Source organism: Equus quagga, chromosome 10, assembly GCF_021613505.1.
Source record: "Equus quagga isolate Etosha38 chromosome 10, UCLA_HA_Equagga_1.0, whole genome shotgun sequence".
NCBI classification, from domain to species: Eukaryota; Metazoa; Chordata; class Mammalia; order Perissodactyla; family Equidae; genus Equus; species Equus quagga.
This window is the reverse complement of record NC_060276.1, coordinates 86,305,165-86,321,953: the sequence shown is the minus strand read 5'-3', so window position 1 is coordinate 86,321,953 and position 16,789 is coordinate 86,305,165. Positions and strand designations below refer to the sequence as shown.

Sequence of the window (16,789 nt, the reverse complement as noted above, 5' to 3'; positions counted from 1 at the left end):
CCTGCAGCGGAGCGCGCGAACTTAACCACTCGGCCACGGGGCCAGCCCCGATATTTCTCAAATTTTTAATTGAGTTTCTTGTGCTGTCTCTGCCATCACTTTAGGTCTTACTGGGCTTTTCTTGAATATAGTGCTTACCTGCATGATAAAAGTGTTGCTTTTTGAAAGGATTAGAAGTTCTAGGAAAAAGCTTAAGTTTTTGTGAATTTATGAGTTTTTATAATGGTTGCCATGTTCTAAATAATCTCCATTGCAGATTATCTTGATTCTGAAGGGGCGAGAGGGAGATAAAGAATGACTTTTACAGTAGGTTTTAATTTGAATTCACTAATAAGGAACGATTGAAGGTTTTTTAAAAACTGTGTTTGAGTCCCTAATTGTTCTAGAGTCTTAACGTAGACAGTTATGCAAATATGGTTTCTATCTTTCATGAGTTTATAAAGAACAATGCTGATGGTATGAGAAAGAGATATATATAACTAAAAACACTAAAACCAGTAGATTGTGAAGTATTTCGATCACATAGTTGTCAAAGGTAAGTGGCAGTTTGGGGACTAGGCCTGAGGGTAAATGTAAGTAAGTAGTGTGGAGAATAAGGGATGCCTGGAAATTAGCAGTTTTCCTCAAGTTTAGAGCAGCATTTCTCCAACTATACTATGGGGTGTGATTGGATTTGAAATGGAAAATAAGTTCAGATTTGCCTTCTTGCATATTATATCCTCCTCTTGGACATTTACAGTGTTTATTAGCTAACAAAACTTGTGAAATGGCTTATAAATACAAAATAAACTTATTTGAGCATTTTACAACGTTGTCACAGTGTTATGGAACCAGGTTCGTTTTTGCTCATCGCCTGGAAAGCCAAATACCGAGACCATGAGATTGCAGCAGAGAGAGGGTTTAATCACAAGGCAGCCAAGTGAGGAAACGGGAGAATGAATCCAAATCTAATTCCCCGAAAAGAGGGACTCAGGCATATTAATGGGATGGGGGCAAGTTGGTCTGAAAAGTGGAGATAGATGATTGGAGGTGAGGAGAGGTGAGGTAATTGATGATCTGTGCAAGCGTAGTCAGACTTCATGGCTCTTCATAGGACACATGTTCACAAAATGGTGACCTTAGCATGATCTGAGGGTGGAGTTTTTAGCCTCTTAAAGTCAAAAGGCATTTATCAGACATTCACATGGGCCCAGTTGAGGGGTTGGTGGTCTCAACCGGCCCGAAGGATAAAGGGGTTCTAATTCCTGATAAACAGCTCAAACACCCATTACCATAGTGATCCAGGCTCCAGGGAGATGTTATCTATAGGAACCTAGTGGAAGTCAGATAGCATATTGCCTAAGCAGCATAGTTAACAATGGGTGGGTAAACAGCTAAAAGTTATAATCATAATTGCAAAAAAGGAAAAAAAACTTTAGTTCCTAGCTACTTAATCATCAGTGGCTAACTGCAGGTTTCAACAACATGCCTATTATGTGTTGCAGAAGTGTTTTTGGTAGCAGTTTGGTAAATGTTGCTCAGGAAATATGTTTGAGTGGAAAAAAAGGAATCAGATATGTCCTAAATTATGGCATGTGGCTATTGAATATTAGTACAGTGGTATCTTAATTCTGTGGATTCAAAGCTCTGTTTCCATGAAGGTGGCAATATTTTAAATCCCCTTTAATCAGAGGAAACAGTGTTGGACAGTATTCTATAACTAATTGAAAGTGTTCCTGCTTCAACAGAAACCTTCCTGTATACAACTTTTATTTGTTCAGGCTAGTCAAAGGCTAACAAACCTTCAGGTCATAGCAATTTTAGCAAAATTGCCGTAAGTAAGTGCAGTCTTTTTGTTTTCGGCCTTTCTTCCTTTTAAATAAAATACTTGATATCATTCTGATGTTTATTTCATTTGAATGAACATACAAAAGAATTTTAAGAGTGTTTTGATGTTTCTCTTCCTCATAATGAGAAGATTTCATTTGACTTTTATCTCCTTTTGACATGGCTTTTTAAGGCTTCTGTCTCCAATATTCCTTGTCTATTTTCAGGAGAATTTTAGGCATCAGCATTTTTAGTTGAGGAGGAGGTATATCAGTATGTTACTATAAGTGCTTAGTATTTAGTATAAATTAAGGTAGGAATCAGAAGGAATGATACGCCCCTCTTCCCTTAGGTGGCCTCCAATTTTTCTAAAGTGGACTGGCCAGTACTTTAGCTTTATGTGGATAGATGTGGAAGCTCTGATGACTTTTCTGCTACATGAAACTGTTTCCTACCACAGTGTATTGGTATAGATGCTTTGGGCAACCTCAGAAACTCCAACTTAAGCTGTTTAAAATAACAGCAACAAAAATAGTAGCTCATATAATGTGAAGTCCAGCCTTCTGGATTGGTTGATTCAGCTGATCCAAAGTTTCATCAAGGATTCATTTTCTTCTCTGTTCTGTGTTGGCTTATTCTTAAGTCTGTTTGCCAGGTGCAATCAAAATGAGACGATTCCTTTTTCATGCTCATATAGAAAGACATTATAGAGTAGTGGCATGGGTGCTTAGTATAGAGCTGGCATACAATAAGTGCTCAATAAATTTCTGATCATCATTTCATAGAGGAGAAAGATCCTGACTTCTTGTTCATCTCTTCATTAATGCTTCACATCTCATTGGCCAGAAATAGGCCACATGGCCATTCTCAGTTGATTCCTTATCACAGATGTGGTTACTCTTAGACCACTTATGCCCAGTTTTTGAGCAGGACTCAATTCTCTAAATACACTGTTCCTATCTAATGGAGGAGTGAGGCTGGGTGAAAAGAGTATTTTGGTGTAGGGGCAGTATGACTGTCTGTCCATTGCAGATCAGGTCTTCTCTACCTCATTTCTTTTCCCTTTGCCTGAAGAGGGATATAGCATATACAGTATGTTTTAGATGGTAAAATATTTAAATAAAATACAGTTTATTTTCATAATAGATTCCTTCTTTTCACCCACACATGAAATGCATTCCAGGGCCTCCTGTTTTATTTCTATCTCTGGTAATAACTTTTTTCCCTGAAATGTATCTCTGAAACAGATTCATTCTGTTTTGGTACTGTGTAAACAGCTTTCAGAGCAAGCAAATTTGGTTTTAAAATTTGACCTGCCATGTAACTAATTGTGTATCCTTGGGTAAGATGCCTAACTCTTCTGATCCTCTTTGTGTCTGTAGAACTGGCATAACTGTACCCACTCCACAAGATTGTTGTAAAGATTAAATAATATATATGTATATGAAAATATCTGACAAACAAGGGTTTTTTTAGGCCACCGCCTTTTTTTGTTTTCAAATTAATTAATTAATTTTTTGGTGAGGAAGATTGGTCCTGAGCTAACATCTGTTGCCAGTCTTCCTCATTTTGCTTGAGGAAGAGTGGCCCTGAGCTAACATCTGTGCCCATCTTCCTCTATTTTGTATGTGGGACACCGCCACAGCATGGCTTGATGAGCAGTCTGTAGGTCTGCACCTGGGAACCGAACCCATGAACCCATGTGCTGCTGAAGTAGAGGACGTGAACTTAAGCACTATGCCGCTGGGCTGACCCCAGCCCTTCTTTTTCAGTTCAATTTATCTACTACATCTAAAATGCCTCTAATTGGGAGCCAGTATAGATATAGTTTGTGAATTCCATTTTCCCATCATAGAATTAAATACTTATACTTTTGTCACTCTTCCCATCCTCAGAAATGTGAAGTTAATGGCCAGCTTACTTTTCAATCATATGGTGTTATTTTTCCGTTAAATTGGCCAATAAAGATTTCATGTGTTTAGTGAGTGGTGGAGGCACCAATTCCTAATTTATTGACTAGTTTAATATTATCTTGACCAGAGTTCATTCCAGGGTGACATTTCTACATGATATTTTGTGATTGTTTTTCTTCCCTGCTGCGGATAATTTGGTTGCCTATTTAACTCCATATAATTAATGCAGAATTTTATGTCATTACCTTTTAGTGATATTAATAATTGCTTACATGTATTACACATTTGAGGCACTGTGCTATCATTACTTCAATAAAAGTACACTAATTTTGACAAATAGTTTTACATAATGCCTCTAATTTTTACATCCTGGCAGACTGTTAACATTATTTACTTCATGTGAAGCTAATAAATGCAAAATAAGATGTAATAACGCCCATATTCTTCAGTCACTGCCAACGCATCTATTTAATGAAGATTATATAGACATTGTCCCTAATATTTACATATTTAAGTTTTCCTAAAATATATCAACATTGGAACTTTTTTAGATTTTTAAAGGTAAAGAGAGTGAGTGACTTTTTTTGGGAACCTGGGATAATTGACTGGGATGCATACATATAAGTCCCCTTATAATTTGGTATTTGAAGGTAAGTCCTAATTGAAGGGGTTAGTATGAAAGGGTTAGGAATATCAGAATTACAGAGATACTTCAAAGGAAATGGGTTGAACTCAAAGGAGACTTGTGTGTTAGCTTGGCAGTTTACCCAGTACTTAGTATTCTTAAATGGATAAATAAAATGAAATAGAAGAGGCTATAAAATGATACAGTGCCTCTCATTGGATGATCGGGCTAGAAACATTGGAAAGAAAAAAAAGAGAGGCTGGTTTTATTTATCACCTCTTAATAGAATTTTTTTCTGTACAAACTGCCAGTGCAGTTGTTTTCTCCAATGCCCCCCATTCACCAGTTCAGCTTTTCTTCAGCTTGTCTCCCCTTTGCTGTTACACCTGGCATGAAACTTCTCAGTGAAATAGCATTTCCACTTTTTGTTTACCTTACTCTTCTCCAGGAACTCCTTCATTTCCAGGTGTCTAATTAGATCTTTTAGCCTTTATAGACTGAGAAATTTTATTGTCTTTTTTTATGCCAATATATTAAAGCAGGAGGAATAAGTAAAGGCATGATGATATATACTTCCTTTTAGAAACCACTTTTGGAATCCAAAATGCCTCCTGTCTTTTATTATTTTATTTATTAGTGCAGATTGCATAGATCATTTGTTTCATTTAATTAGCATACTGCGAACTCTATGTATTATAGAAATACTTGCTGAGAATTTGAATACTAGCTATTAAATTAGTTTTAACCATGCCTTAAGTTTGTGAAATATCTGTAATATTTCTTTTTTGAAGCTTTAGCAGCATATTTTTATTAGTTCAGTTGTCTGAAGATAATGAAAGTTGCTATTATTTCTCCATACCACCCCCTGCCCTGTTTCCTTCATGATGCTCAATAGCTTAACTCTTCCAGTTGGCATTTTGAAAATTCTAGTCTTTTAAAATTTTTTATTGAGTTGTAATTGAATATAACTCATGTAAGTTTAAGGTGTATAGTGGGTTGACTTGATACATTTATATATTACAATGTGATTACCTGTTCATTTGATACGTTTATATATTGCAGTATAATTACCACTGTAGCATTAACTAACACCTCTATCACATTACATAATTATCATTTCTTTTTTTGGTGAGAACAATTAAGATCTAGTCTCTTAGCAGCTTTGAAGTTTATAATACAGTATTATTGACCATAATTTCTATGCTGTGCATTAGATCTCCAGGACTTATTTATATGCTAGTTGCACATTTGTACTTTTAAACATCTCCCCAATTCCCACTTTGGCAGTGGAACTCGGTTTCACCTGAGTGTAACATCAGTGTTCCTTTTGCCGAGGATAGTCATTGCTGTTTATTTTGTCCTCTGTCCACTTGTCCTCATTTGTGGACCAAAATATTTCCCCTGCTCTTTCCTTTTTCCACTACTCATCACCTTGTACTTTACCTTTTAATCTTTCCTAGATGTTTTTCTCTGGCATGAGGTGATCTCCTAATTGGTTTATCTAGCCACTTAATGCTTTCTTCACTGCACTCTGCCTGCCTCGTTTTGTTTTTCTATTTGATATTTACTTCTCCCCTGAGTTCTATTACATACCTTAAAGTGTGGAGTAGTATAATTAGCTGAAGTACTTTAGTTCCTCCAAAATACATGTTTGAAAAAGACATGACTGCTCATAGATGTGCAGCGACGATCCTTTCTGATACTAAGGAGTTAGGGTGAGGCCAGGTTTCCCATGCCAGTTTGCTCTCCTCAAATATATTTTAACTACAGGAAGTAATTTCCAATCAAAAAGCATTCTTTTGGTGTTTACCCATAACTACTTAAATTCGTGGTTATAAATATTTGATCTTCAAATGCAGCTTTATGAAGCATTCAGTGTATCTAATGTCACATTTTCCAAAAAAGGTTATGTTCCCAAGCAGCATTTTACAGTCTGAATTATTGAATTGTCCCCTTTATAAAATATATATAATATTTACCTTGTATTTGTTATTTGTATACATCGCAGTCTTATTTTTATACGAATACAAATTGTACACTAGATGTAAAGAACTTGTAAATTAAGTCAACCCGTATTCTGATCATTTATGTACACAGATTAGACACATACTCGAACCGTGTTTTAAAATTTCTAATCAGTTGCATACCTATACTTTTATAAAATACGATACAAATGAGTTAGGAGATTAGGTAGGACAAAGTTAGAGGAAAAAAAGATGAGCAAGATTGGTAGGATAAATGGGTTCTCATAGGATGGATGCATGGGTGGATGAAAGGTAGTAATATCCTAGAGGTCTTGAGTTAATAAACAAGTTAATTTATTAACTGATTCGACGTGGAAAGAGATTTCCCATTTATTGGCTTGAATCACTTTTCTGAAGTAGGGGATAAAGAAAGTAGCAGCAGTTTTTGGGGTTGGCAGGTGAAAAGGCTCTGAATGGAGATGGATCATTTGGGAGTATATTGAGTTGGAGGTATCCGAGGGATATCAGATGTTGGTATAGGCAGATATAAGCCTGGAGCTGAAAAGAAGGGCTAGAGATAAGATTTTGAACATGTTTAGTATCTTTTGTTTTACTTTTTTTTTGAAGAAGTTTTTGGAAGAGACCAAATGGAGCCTCTTTTTTGAGTGAAGACTGCCAGGATCTGTTAGCTGTTAGTCATTGGTGTGCAGTAGAGTCCCTCGTTGAGTGTAACAAAGAGAATTGGAAGAACTGAATTTGAGGGCTTCGAGAAAACCTCCGGCAGATCAGCTTGGCCAGGCATTGTGGCTCACAAGCCCTACCAGAACTTACCAGATTCAGTTCTATATCTTATTTTCGGAGACCAAATCCCTAAAGGAAGTACCATCATATCCTGAGACATTTCCCTAGTTTCATCCATGTATCATAGACTATTAAATTTAGGAATGAAGTTTGTTGGTTTTAAAGCATACTTTCAGAATTGTGGCAGTCTGTAACAATGAAAAACTAACTTGACTGGCAAGAATACTTGACATACCTTCTCTTTTCCCACTTAAATGGTCCGTCAAACCCCCTTTCATAAGGGCTGCATAAAAATAAGTTGTTTCCTCAGCCTGTAGTAGCTCTTTTCTTTCTTCTCTCATCTGTATCATTTTGGATTCCGTTATAGAATTGTCTTTTAAACTTGTATGAGAACATTAATTTCAGTGAGTATTCAGTTCTGTAGATGCACAGCCATGGCAGAGTGCCTGGTGTAGAGTAAAAGCTAGTTGCCAACATTTTATTCCTAAAAGGCTTTGTCTACCCTAATTGAATATAGACAGCAGTATCGACTATACACACCTTGTCTACATTGTCTGAAATAAGATTTTTGGGGGTAAGCACACAATTTAAAATACTGGCATTTAATCCTATGTATTGGAATAATTTTTAGAAGCTTTTATCTGGTTCACAGAGTGTCACCCCTAACCCACTGAGTCAGAACATCCAAGATTGGATCTAGAATCCAAACATTGCTCCAAATTAATAATTTATACATACAAACATTATTTGTGAATTACGAAAAGTTGTCTCATTGCTTGTCTTCAGGATTGGGAATACACTTGAAGGGTTCTACAAATAAAAAGATTCATGAGGTAATCACAGACTCTACAGCCAGAAGTAAAATAATTCAAAAGGAAATAAAGTCTTGAAACTTGAGTTTTATGCGTTAATTACATGAATATAGATTTCCCCTCTCCAGGTAGAAATCAAGTTCCTTAGGCTGTGTAAAGCAAAATTATATGAAGTTATTTTGAAATATTGAACGAATCAAAAGCTTTTGAAACAAAAGGTGACTTTGGTGATAAAGATGTCAACAGAAATTGTAATGAACCGAACTTTGTATTAAATTGGACCAGAAGTGCTCTATAAAAAGAAAATCACTGTAACATTAAAAAAAGTCTTAGTTAAATCTTCTTGCTTAGAAATTAATTTTGTGTAGAATGTTTTTTGCCTTGAGGTTTGTATGTAGTCTTTGAATTGCAGAAGCCTCTACTGCATAGTAACTATTTCATGCAGCAGTAGTCAATTTCAGTCCTGCGATATTTCTGTGTGAGGTACAGATGTTTCCTAGCTGCTTCTATTGGTTGTAGGGATGGGTGCTGGATATTTTACCATGAAATTTTCAGGTTTGGGGGCTAATTATCATAATTGATAGTCATTTCTGCTGATTTATTTGTTAATAGATGTATCTACTTTTCATCTGATTTAGATAGTAGAAATGAAACTGTGAGGTCATGTCATCCCCACCCCAGTCTCATCTCCCTTTAGTTTACTGAAAGGTATATCATTGTTTTTCTTTATATGAGGTGGTTTTGTGTGTCTATTCTTAGTTTCTTAGTAATTATTCTGTAAGTTCTTTCATTCTCATAATGCATGTTTTTGAATATGTACTCTTGGTGAGTAATTTTTCTATATCGTTGCTGTTTGGAAAAGCTTAATATTTGGTAATGTGGGTTCAAAATGGTGTGTCAATGACTTCATTGCTGCTTTTAAGATTGATTAATAAGTATATAAAACATGGTCCAAAACTCCTTCTGCTAGGTTTCATTGCAGGACCTTGAATATTGCTGGATGAAATGTAGGATGGCAATTCGAATTATGCATCTCCTGTTCTTTGTGGGATTTCAGTGTAATCGTAAAACTAAAATAACTGCCGTCTTGAAGGCTGTTTCTTTGCAGGTCGGTTTGTATCCTTGCATGGTTCAGTTAGGAAAGGTCTCTCTTCTCTTGTCTAAATATTAATCTATGTTGGCAGGATAGATTAGACTTGGAAATGTAGTACAATCTGAATGTGTGGCTGCTGTGCTGCTCTTTTTGTCTAGAGGAAAGCAATTGGTTATAAAGCATGCTTTGCTTTCCTAGTACTCACTTTTTAGAATAGTCTGTTTTCCATTGCTGTGGTAGCACACTAAAGGGATTTTGGAGGACGTACAATCTGCTTAGTAGGCCAAGGGAAAATAAAAGCAGTACTCCAAGTGTTCAGATGTTGGTTTTTTTTTTTCATTCAGTCAACCATGGTGGATAATTTTTCACTTTTGTTGACCATTGTATCCCTAGTGTCTGCTTTGTCCTAAGGGCATTATAGGCTCTTGATAAATATTTGTTGAGTGGATTAAATATTTAATATTTAAGGGTCATAGTCATTTTGTTAGTAGTTTGCTCCTTCAGAATATTACAATCCTTAAATATTAAGAGTACTGCAAATGTAGGCTAGCCTAATTATGCATGCACATAACAGACATTCGTGAATGAATATAATAGCTACTGTGTTCATACCAAATGATGCCTTCTAATCTTTTTTTCGTTTGTAATACTGGGTAGCTGACATGAGTTTATTTTTGTTAATTGAGGGTTCTAGTTGACCAAGTACAGTTTTGTTGATTCTGTGTTGAAAATATACTACTGAAAGCTTGCTGATGATTATTTCTCTTGATAAATCTAGAAGTTGTCGTTATGGATATCAATTTTTAGTTTGTTCGGCTCTTTAGGTATTTGGATTGTGGATAGGAACGAGCTTATTGTGGTCAATTTTTTTTAGTGGGTTTCTACTTTACTGGGTTTGTTGATTATTTTTAACGCTGAAATTTTGTGGAGACTCAAAATTTGAATATTCATTTGTAGAAATACTTTTTAGAAGAGTTGAAAGAAATTTACTTTTTTTATCTTAAAGATTTTAGTACTTGTCTTCTCTTACTTATAAACCAGGTTTAATGTTTATAAACCAGATGTCACCCATTGTTCTTAAAAATTAGTGTTATGCTTTGAATTTGGGGCCAGCTTATATGATATAATTATAAGTGAATGCTATAAACTATTTGTGGTTTCATGTTGCCTACACATATAATGGAACATACGTTCTAAAAGGATAATTATATTTCATAGATGAACTTGAAGACAGCCTATTTGAATCCCTCTTTGTAATATTTCAGATAGTTTTAAAAGGCATTAAGTACAATATTATTGAAGAATCAGTAAGGGTGGATAGTTTTACCATTCTCATAGTAATTTTTTTTGTTTCTGAAGTTCATATCATTTTGAGATAAGCAATGGTGTTCTGACAATACCATCAAATTTTTACTTTGTTTTAAAAATAATGTGTTCTATTTAAACTGTTTTATAACTAATACTTCCTATTTACTTGAAGACTTAAAAATATGAAGCTTTTTTCATATAAACAAAAATATACATAGGATAACTTGATAAAGTTAATTCTTCCCCAAATTCTCAACTGTCTCAAGAAAATAACCCAGCAACCTGTCTCTTATCGGTAATAAATGTTCAGAGTAATTCTAATTGATTGTCTAGTACGTTTTATTTGCATAGCATAGCTTCTTTATGATGTTAGACCTTGGATACCTAAAAATCATTTTAAGACACGTTTATATGACTGCATTTAGTGCAGTAATTTTCTCACTCTCTTCTTACAGCATTTTCAGTTAGCTTTGGTTGACTGCAATCCCTGCACTTTGTCCAATGCTGAAAGTAAGTATTATTAAGTACCGTGGTTTTCTACAGGTATTCAGATCGCTTCATGGCAAATAACAGTAATAATAATAATGACAGTGATAAATTCTGTGCAATTTTTTTTTCTTCTGGAATTGAATTTAACTGTTTTGGTTGCCATGGCTACTTGTACAAATGGAACATGTGAGACCAGTTACTGTGAACAGCCTCTGTCTAAAATAGATATGCTAGTGAACTGGGTTGTTGAATTAAAATTATCTGCACTAATTAACTAGGTTGATTATTTGTGTATTAATTATTGTAGATCACTTGAGGGGATTAAAAACAAAGTTTCCCAGTCTTTTAGGAAAAATCAGTATACAAAGATTCATATGTGGTAGCTCACTGATGCCTGCTATGTGGTATTAAAATTATTGGTAATTATGAAGACATACTTTGACTTTTTATTATAGTTTTACACATCATAAAGTTTGAGGTGATGTTCTTCAATTACTTCGAAAAGAATGTGTCTTAGGAAGCATGTTCTGATACAGTGGTTTTCTTCAGACAGTTATTTTCTGCTTCTATGTAGATTTCTTTCCAAAAGCAGATTGGGTTAATTATGGTGTGTTTATCAATAAGTATGTGTTGGCCTATTTATTTAGTTTACTTTAAAGTAGCCAATAAAAATTTTAAGAATATTCATTGGGTTCAAGCTGGATTTCTTTGAAACTTTCTTACTTGACAAATAGAAGTTTTAATTAGAATGTATGAAAAATTGAATTGTTCTTAATGAAAATTTCAAATCAATCAAAGGATTCTAGGTCTTAGAAAGTCAGTATTTTGCTTATAAGTGACTTCATTTTTTAGCCATATAGAAAGGTGTTAAGAGAAAAGGGGTGTCTGTTAAAAATGCCTAAGAAAATGATTGAATCAATGAAAAAGCTGTAGAAATTTGAATGTAACTTACGTATAACATGAATTAAGACATAGCATGGATTAAATCATCATCTAAACCAGACCAATTATCTCATACTTCTAAAAAGCAATTTCCTGACAAAACATAGAAAGATTTCTGTTTTCTTTAAATGAAACTCAGGATTTAGTACTGATTGGCATATTTGCAGAATAAATGGTGGGAAAGTAACAAATGCAGCAGTGTTTTAGTTTCTAAGATGAGGTTAGATTAGGAGAAGAATTTAACTCATTGATATATTAATTTATAAAGTCTTATTTTATACTTTTTCATTAATTATATATCCAGGTTATATAAACCATCCTAGAATATAGGCCCTTAACATTCTTGTAAAATTAATTTATGAGAATAAGAAAACAGTTGATTTCCATTTAATTGATTATAGCTGGTACCTTAAAGTTAATTTTAACTATTTGTCAGTTTGATAACTTTTGAGGGACATTTCATAAATGTCAAACTAAATATTTTGGTAAATCTTCATTTTCTTCTACTCTGTTGAGGTTAAATTTCAGTTGTAGATCATTGCTCTTGAGAGGAAAACACCTGCATATGTAGCAGAGTACCACAGGGCAGAAAACTTTCCTGTTGAATTTGAAGAGGACAGTTTGAACTATCATGAATACATTTTCGAGTTTACTCTGCCTCTCTTTCTGTTATTGAAAAGGGAAATAGGAGGGAGGGTGACTAAGGTCCTGTTTTGCCCAGGACTGAGGAGTTTCCCAGACTCAGGACTTCCAGTGCTAAAAGATTGGTCACTCTAATGGAAGGGCACAAACTTTATTTAGAGACATTAGGCCATTGTACTTCATTTGATTTGGGTAGTTTATTTTAGACAGTCTTCTTGATTACTTGATAACTACGATAATGGCTGACGTCTCACAGGGCACTAACAAATGTAGACTGCCTACTTTGAGCCAGACATTATTGCCGTTTAAACACCAGGGCTCTTTATTGTCTTTGTAAAACTTCTCTCTGAATTTTTGTGTTCACCTATTTGTATATGCCACAGACCTTGACTTTCTTTGAAATCTGCCATGTTACTTTGTGGTACTACAGAGATCAGAAGATTATAGAAAGTAAAGTGAGCTTTTAAAAAAAGTCTATATGAGATATTTATATTTTATGGCACTTATGTAATTAAAAAATAAGTAGATACACTTATTATTTCTAGAGCTATTTAAGGAGGGGTTAATTACAGTTCGTGTTTTGAAAAGTAGAATCATGGTGATGAGAGACTTTTCATTATATGATTACCCCTTGGGATAAAATTGTTTCTTCTAGATTTAATTAATTCTATTAATTCTAAAAATAATGTATTAATTTCTGAATAAAGTTTAATTTCAGAACCTTTTATGTTAGTATTTATTAAAAATTTCTACCTCTAATTCAGACTTGCCAAGTGGAACTTTTCCTTTGAAGAGGACTTGTAACCATAACTTTGAAGCAGACTTTTAAGAATTTAAATATATGGTGGTTTTCACACTACAAAAAAGGACACTGTATTTAGTAACTCATGAAATCACAAGCCCTTGACAATAGGGCCTAGGACTGAGCCTGGAGGAGATTGGGATGGTAGTAGGATGTCAGCTAGCTGCTTAGCTTTTCTTCCTTTTCACCTTGGTTAGAGGAGAAAGAAGATCGGGGTAAACGGGCATAGATTTTTCATCTCTTTCTTGTTCTCTTAACCTGTAAGGTAGTCTCCCTCCAATGATGTAGTGAGGTGTGAGATTGGACTGGAACTCTCAAGGAGAGCTGTGTTGGAAAATGGGAGTGGGGAATAAGAAAAGCCCTCAACAGATGTAGGTAAAGGGGATATTGATATATGTAGAAGTTTTATTATTACTGTTTTTATGTGCTTTTCACGAAGAGCTGATTTTCTTCTTCTAAAGATGATATTTTTATTTTGTCCCATCTCTGATTAGTTAACGTGTGATATTTAATGATTATAGAGAGATGTAGTACTTTTAATCCAAAAATATTTGATTTGAAAGCCCACTGTATATTTTGTTTGTTTTGCACTTTATGGTTATTTAGTTCAGCTGTTCCCAGGTACTGATCCAGGCAATGGGTATAGAATCCCTTGTAGAACTGAATAAAAAGGCAGCTTTCCGGGCCTTGCCCAGGCTCACTGAATCATAATCTTAGGATTCTCTATTTTTAACAAGCCTCCCAGGTGAATCTTGAATTATGGGAATCAGTGAGAGAGTTATTCATGGTGCACTCCCCAACGAGAAATTGGTGATAGCGTGGATCTTGTTTTTAAAGATCCACATAAATATTTTGCATATTATTTTGAAAGGCTCCTAGACTCCTTGAAATCCAACTATGAAATCCAGGTAGATAGAACATTAGAAAAAAAAGATTTGTCATTGAAGAATGATCTGTATTTAAGTAGCTAGTATTCAGGGGTTTTTTTGTTTTTTGTATGTTGGTCTTTTTCCTCCCCAAACCCCCAGTACATAGTTGTATATTCCAGTCGTAGGTCCTTCTACTTCTTCTATGTGAGCTGCCACCACAGTATGGCTACTGACAGCCAAGGGCTGTGGTTCTGCTCCCAGTAACCAAACCCGGGTGAGCGCCGCGGAGCGTGCCAAACTTTAATAGGCTATCAAGGCTAGCTCTAGAATCGAGTTTTGATTCCTGGTTCATTGTTGCTTTTGTTGAATCATTCACACTCTGGTGATGCAGTATCAGGAAGAGCTGCAAATAAAAGTTAAAATATATTTTTGTTTGATTTTCAAGACATACTTCTTGATCTTGGGACTGTTTACTATTCTTTCAAGTGGTTTGATTTTTTTTTCCCCCCTAATAACTCTGAAGAACTGATAGAGAAATGCAACAACTCGTTTCCTCTGTGTGTTATTAGCAGTGTCATCCTGGTCTATGACTTCTTTATATATGCTGTTGGCATGAAATATGGTATAAGAAAAAAATAAGAGGCTTTCTTTGGTTTTAATATGTTTTTTATCAAATACTGACTTTACTATAAATTTTGACTTGTAACTCAGTTTTTAAATACCGTGTTTGAAATCTGTAGATTATAGAAGTTTTCTGCTTAATATTGCCATTTTGAACTTTGTAAGAAGTATACTCACTTGCTATAGAGTTGAATGTTAATTTTAATAATTAGATTGACAAAATTTGATAATGACGAACAATAAATACATGTAGTTTCTTATGTTCATGTTCTTTAGTATGTTTGTATATTCTATTTTATTAAAGATTTGTTATATTCTGTTACTACTAGACCATGCTTATGTTTTTACATTTTATATTCTTACTTAATTTACCTCAAACATTGCTGTATTGTTGCTGATTGTTATTTTTCATCATCTTTGCAGTTCAATTTCACATTGCACACTTATATGAAACCCAGGTAAGTGTTTTAACTTACTTAAACAAAAATGATCACCCATATCATTTTAAGTGAAATCAGGTACACAGATAATTTAATGGAATTCTTGGCATTACGTCTTGCATACATCTTATACTCCTTAAATGTGGTCAGGATTTTGCTTAGTGAAACAGTCATTACAGAGTACTTGCTGTGTACAAAGAAGTTTATTTAATATGATTTGCCTCTAAACTTGAACTATCTGCAGGTAAATGGCTATATTTAAGAAGATTTCTCTTATTCTTGATGTGAAATGCTTAGTTTTCTTTTCAAAATGTTTATAGATGGTTATTATAATGCTTTGTTTAAGATTGAAATATCCTTTCCACATGTCACTATTTGAAAGGCATATTAGAGTCACCTCTTGATGTCTTTAACACTACTTTTATGGCTGCTATATTAAAAAACTTTTTCAGTTTAATTTTAGAACATTTTGTTTTTGTGTATGGCAGATTTTGCTTAGATGTATGATAAAAGGTGTAATACATAGACATTTACTCTAGGCAGTGGCATGAAAAATCAGGCATAAGACTATGAGACTAAATATTAGGTAGTCATAGTTTACCCAAAATGTAAATTTTGTAACAGTTTTTTAGGGGAAAAAAAAGTACTGTTATATTTGTACATATTTGTAAGGTCTGTTTTGTTTCAGAGCCACTATGAGGTGGTTTTAAAAAATTAACCCAGATTTCTAGACACCTCTGTCTGCATGCTTCACACCCTCCCACCCCCACCCCCGCCGCCACTGGTCCACTGAATCAGAATTGATACACACTCAGGTTTGAATACCCTGCTAATCTAGGGATTTTTTTCACCACCTTGAGAAGGTGCAGGTGAGAATCACAGGCTAGTTGTGGGGCAGAGTGTTTGCCTGCCAATGCTAATCCCAGCCTCCTGTGGACTGCTGATTTTTGCCAAATCAGCAAAGGCCCTAGGGTGAAATCAGCTTCCTCTCTAAAGTTCGTTTTTCCTTGGAGTCTTAGCTCTTTCTGCTCTCATTATCTCAGGAGCTCTCTGCTGCCTTTAAAGGAATGAGTCGTCGCCTCCACCCCCCCCCCCCCCCCAGCTTTTGTAGTTCTTAGTGAGATCCCTGGTCTGTCACTAGCTTTCGAAGAAGTTGTTTTCTCATCTTTATTTTTAATGAGTGTTTTTGCTGGAGAGATAATTCTATTTGATTATTTTATTTGACCACTTTGAAATTTACATTCTGTTGGCTTCTGGCTTTCATTGTTTCTGATGAGAAGTTGTCTGTTGGTGTTAATTTTTTAATCTTGTGAAGGTAATGTGGGGACAGAGCCCTCCATTGATTCTTGCATTTGATAAATTTTAGTACCCATTAAGATTAAACAACGAAGAAAATTCATGGCAAGCAGAGTATATAATTATTAAATGACGGGAAGATGATGCTGTAAGCATATGAAAGGATTGAAAAATATCTACGCCAGTGCTTATAACAAGGATTTTCATTTTCAGGTGAATAATTAAGAAAAGCAAAAAGGCCTCTCTGCCTACCTATAGAAAGTTACTTTTTATAGTTCAGCTGATTCATACCAGTGGACCTTATTTATGAATATGACCTTTTAAAATGTAAATTTAAGTAGTCATAAGTGGTTAGTGGCTACTACT

At 34.7% G+C, this 16,789-nt stretch overlaps 1 protein-coding gene across 14 annotated transcripts in view; it reads left to right on the top strand.

Moving 5' to 3' along the window:
- KDM6A (lysine demethylase 6A) overlaps positions 1-16,789 on the top strand; it is a 207,219-nt gene that overhangs the window by 121,015 nt on the left and 69,415 nt on the right. For all 14 annotated transcript variants that reach the window (XM_046673176.1, XM_046673180.1, XM_046673179.1 and 11 more), the window contains exons 7-8: positions 10,778-10,832; positions 15,111-15,145. In XM_046673176.1, coding sequence (XP_046529132.1) covers positions 10,778-10,832; positions 15,111-15,145 — 90 coding nt within the window. The remainder of the gene's footprint in view (positions 1-10,777; positions 10,833-15,110; positions 15,146-16,789) is intronic.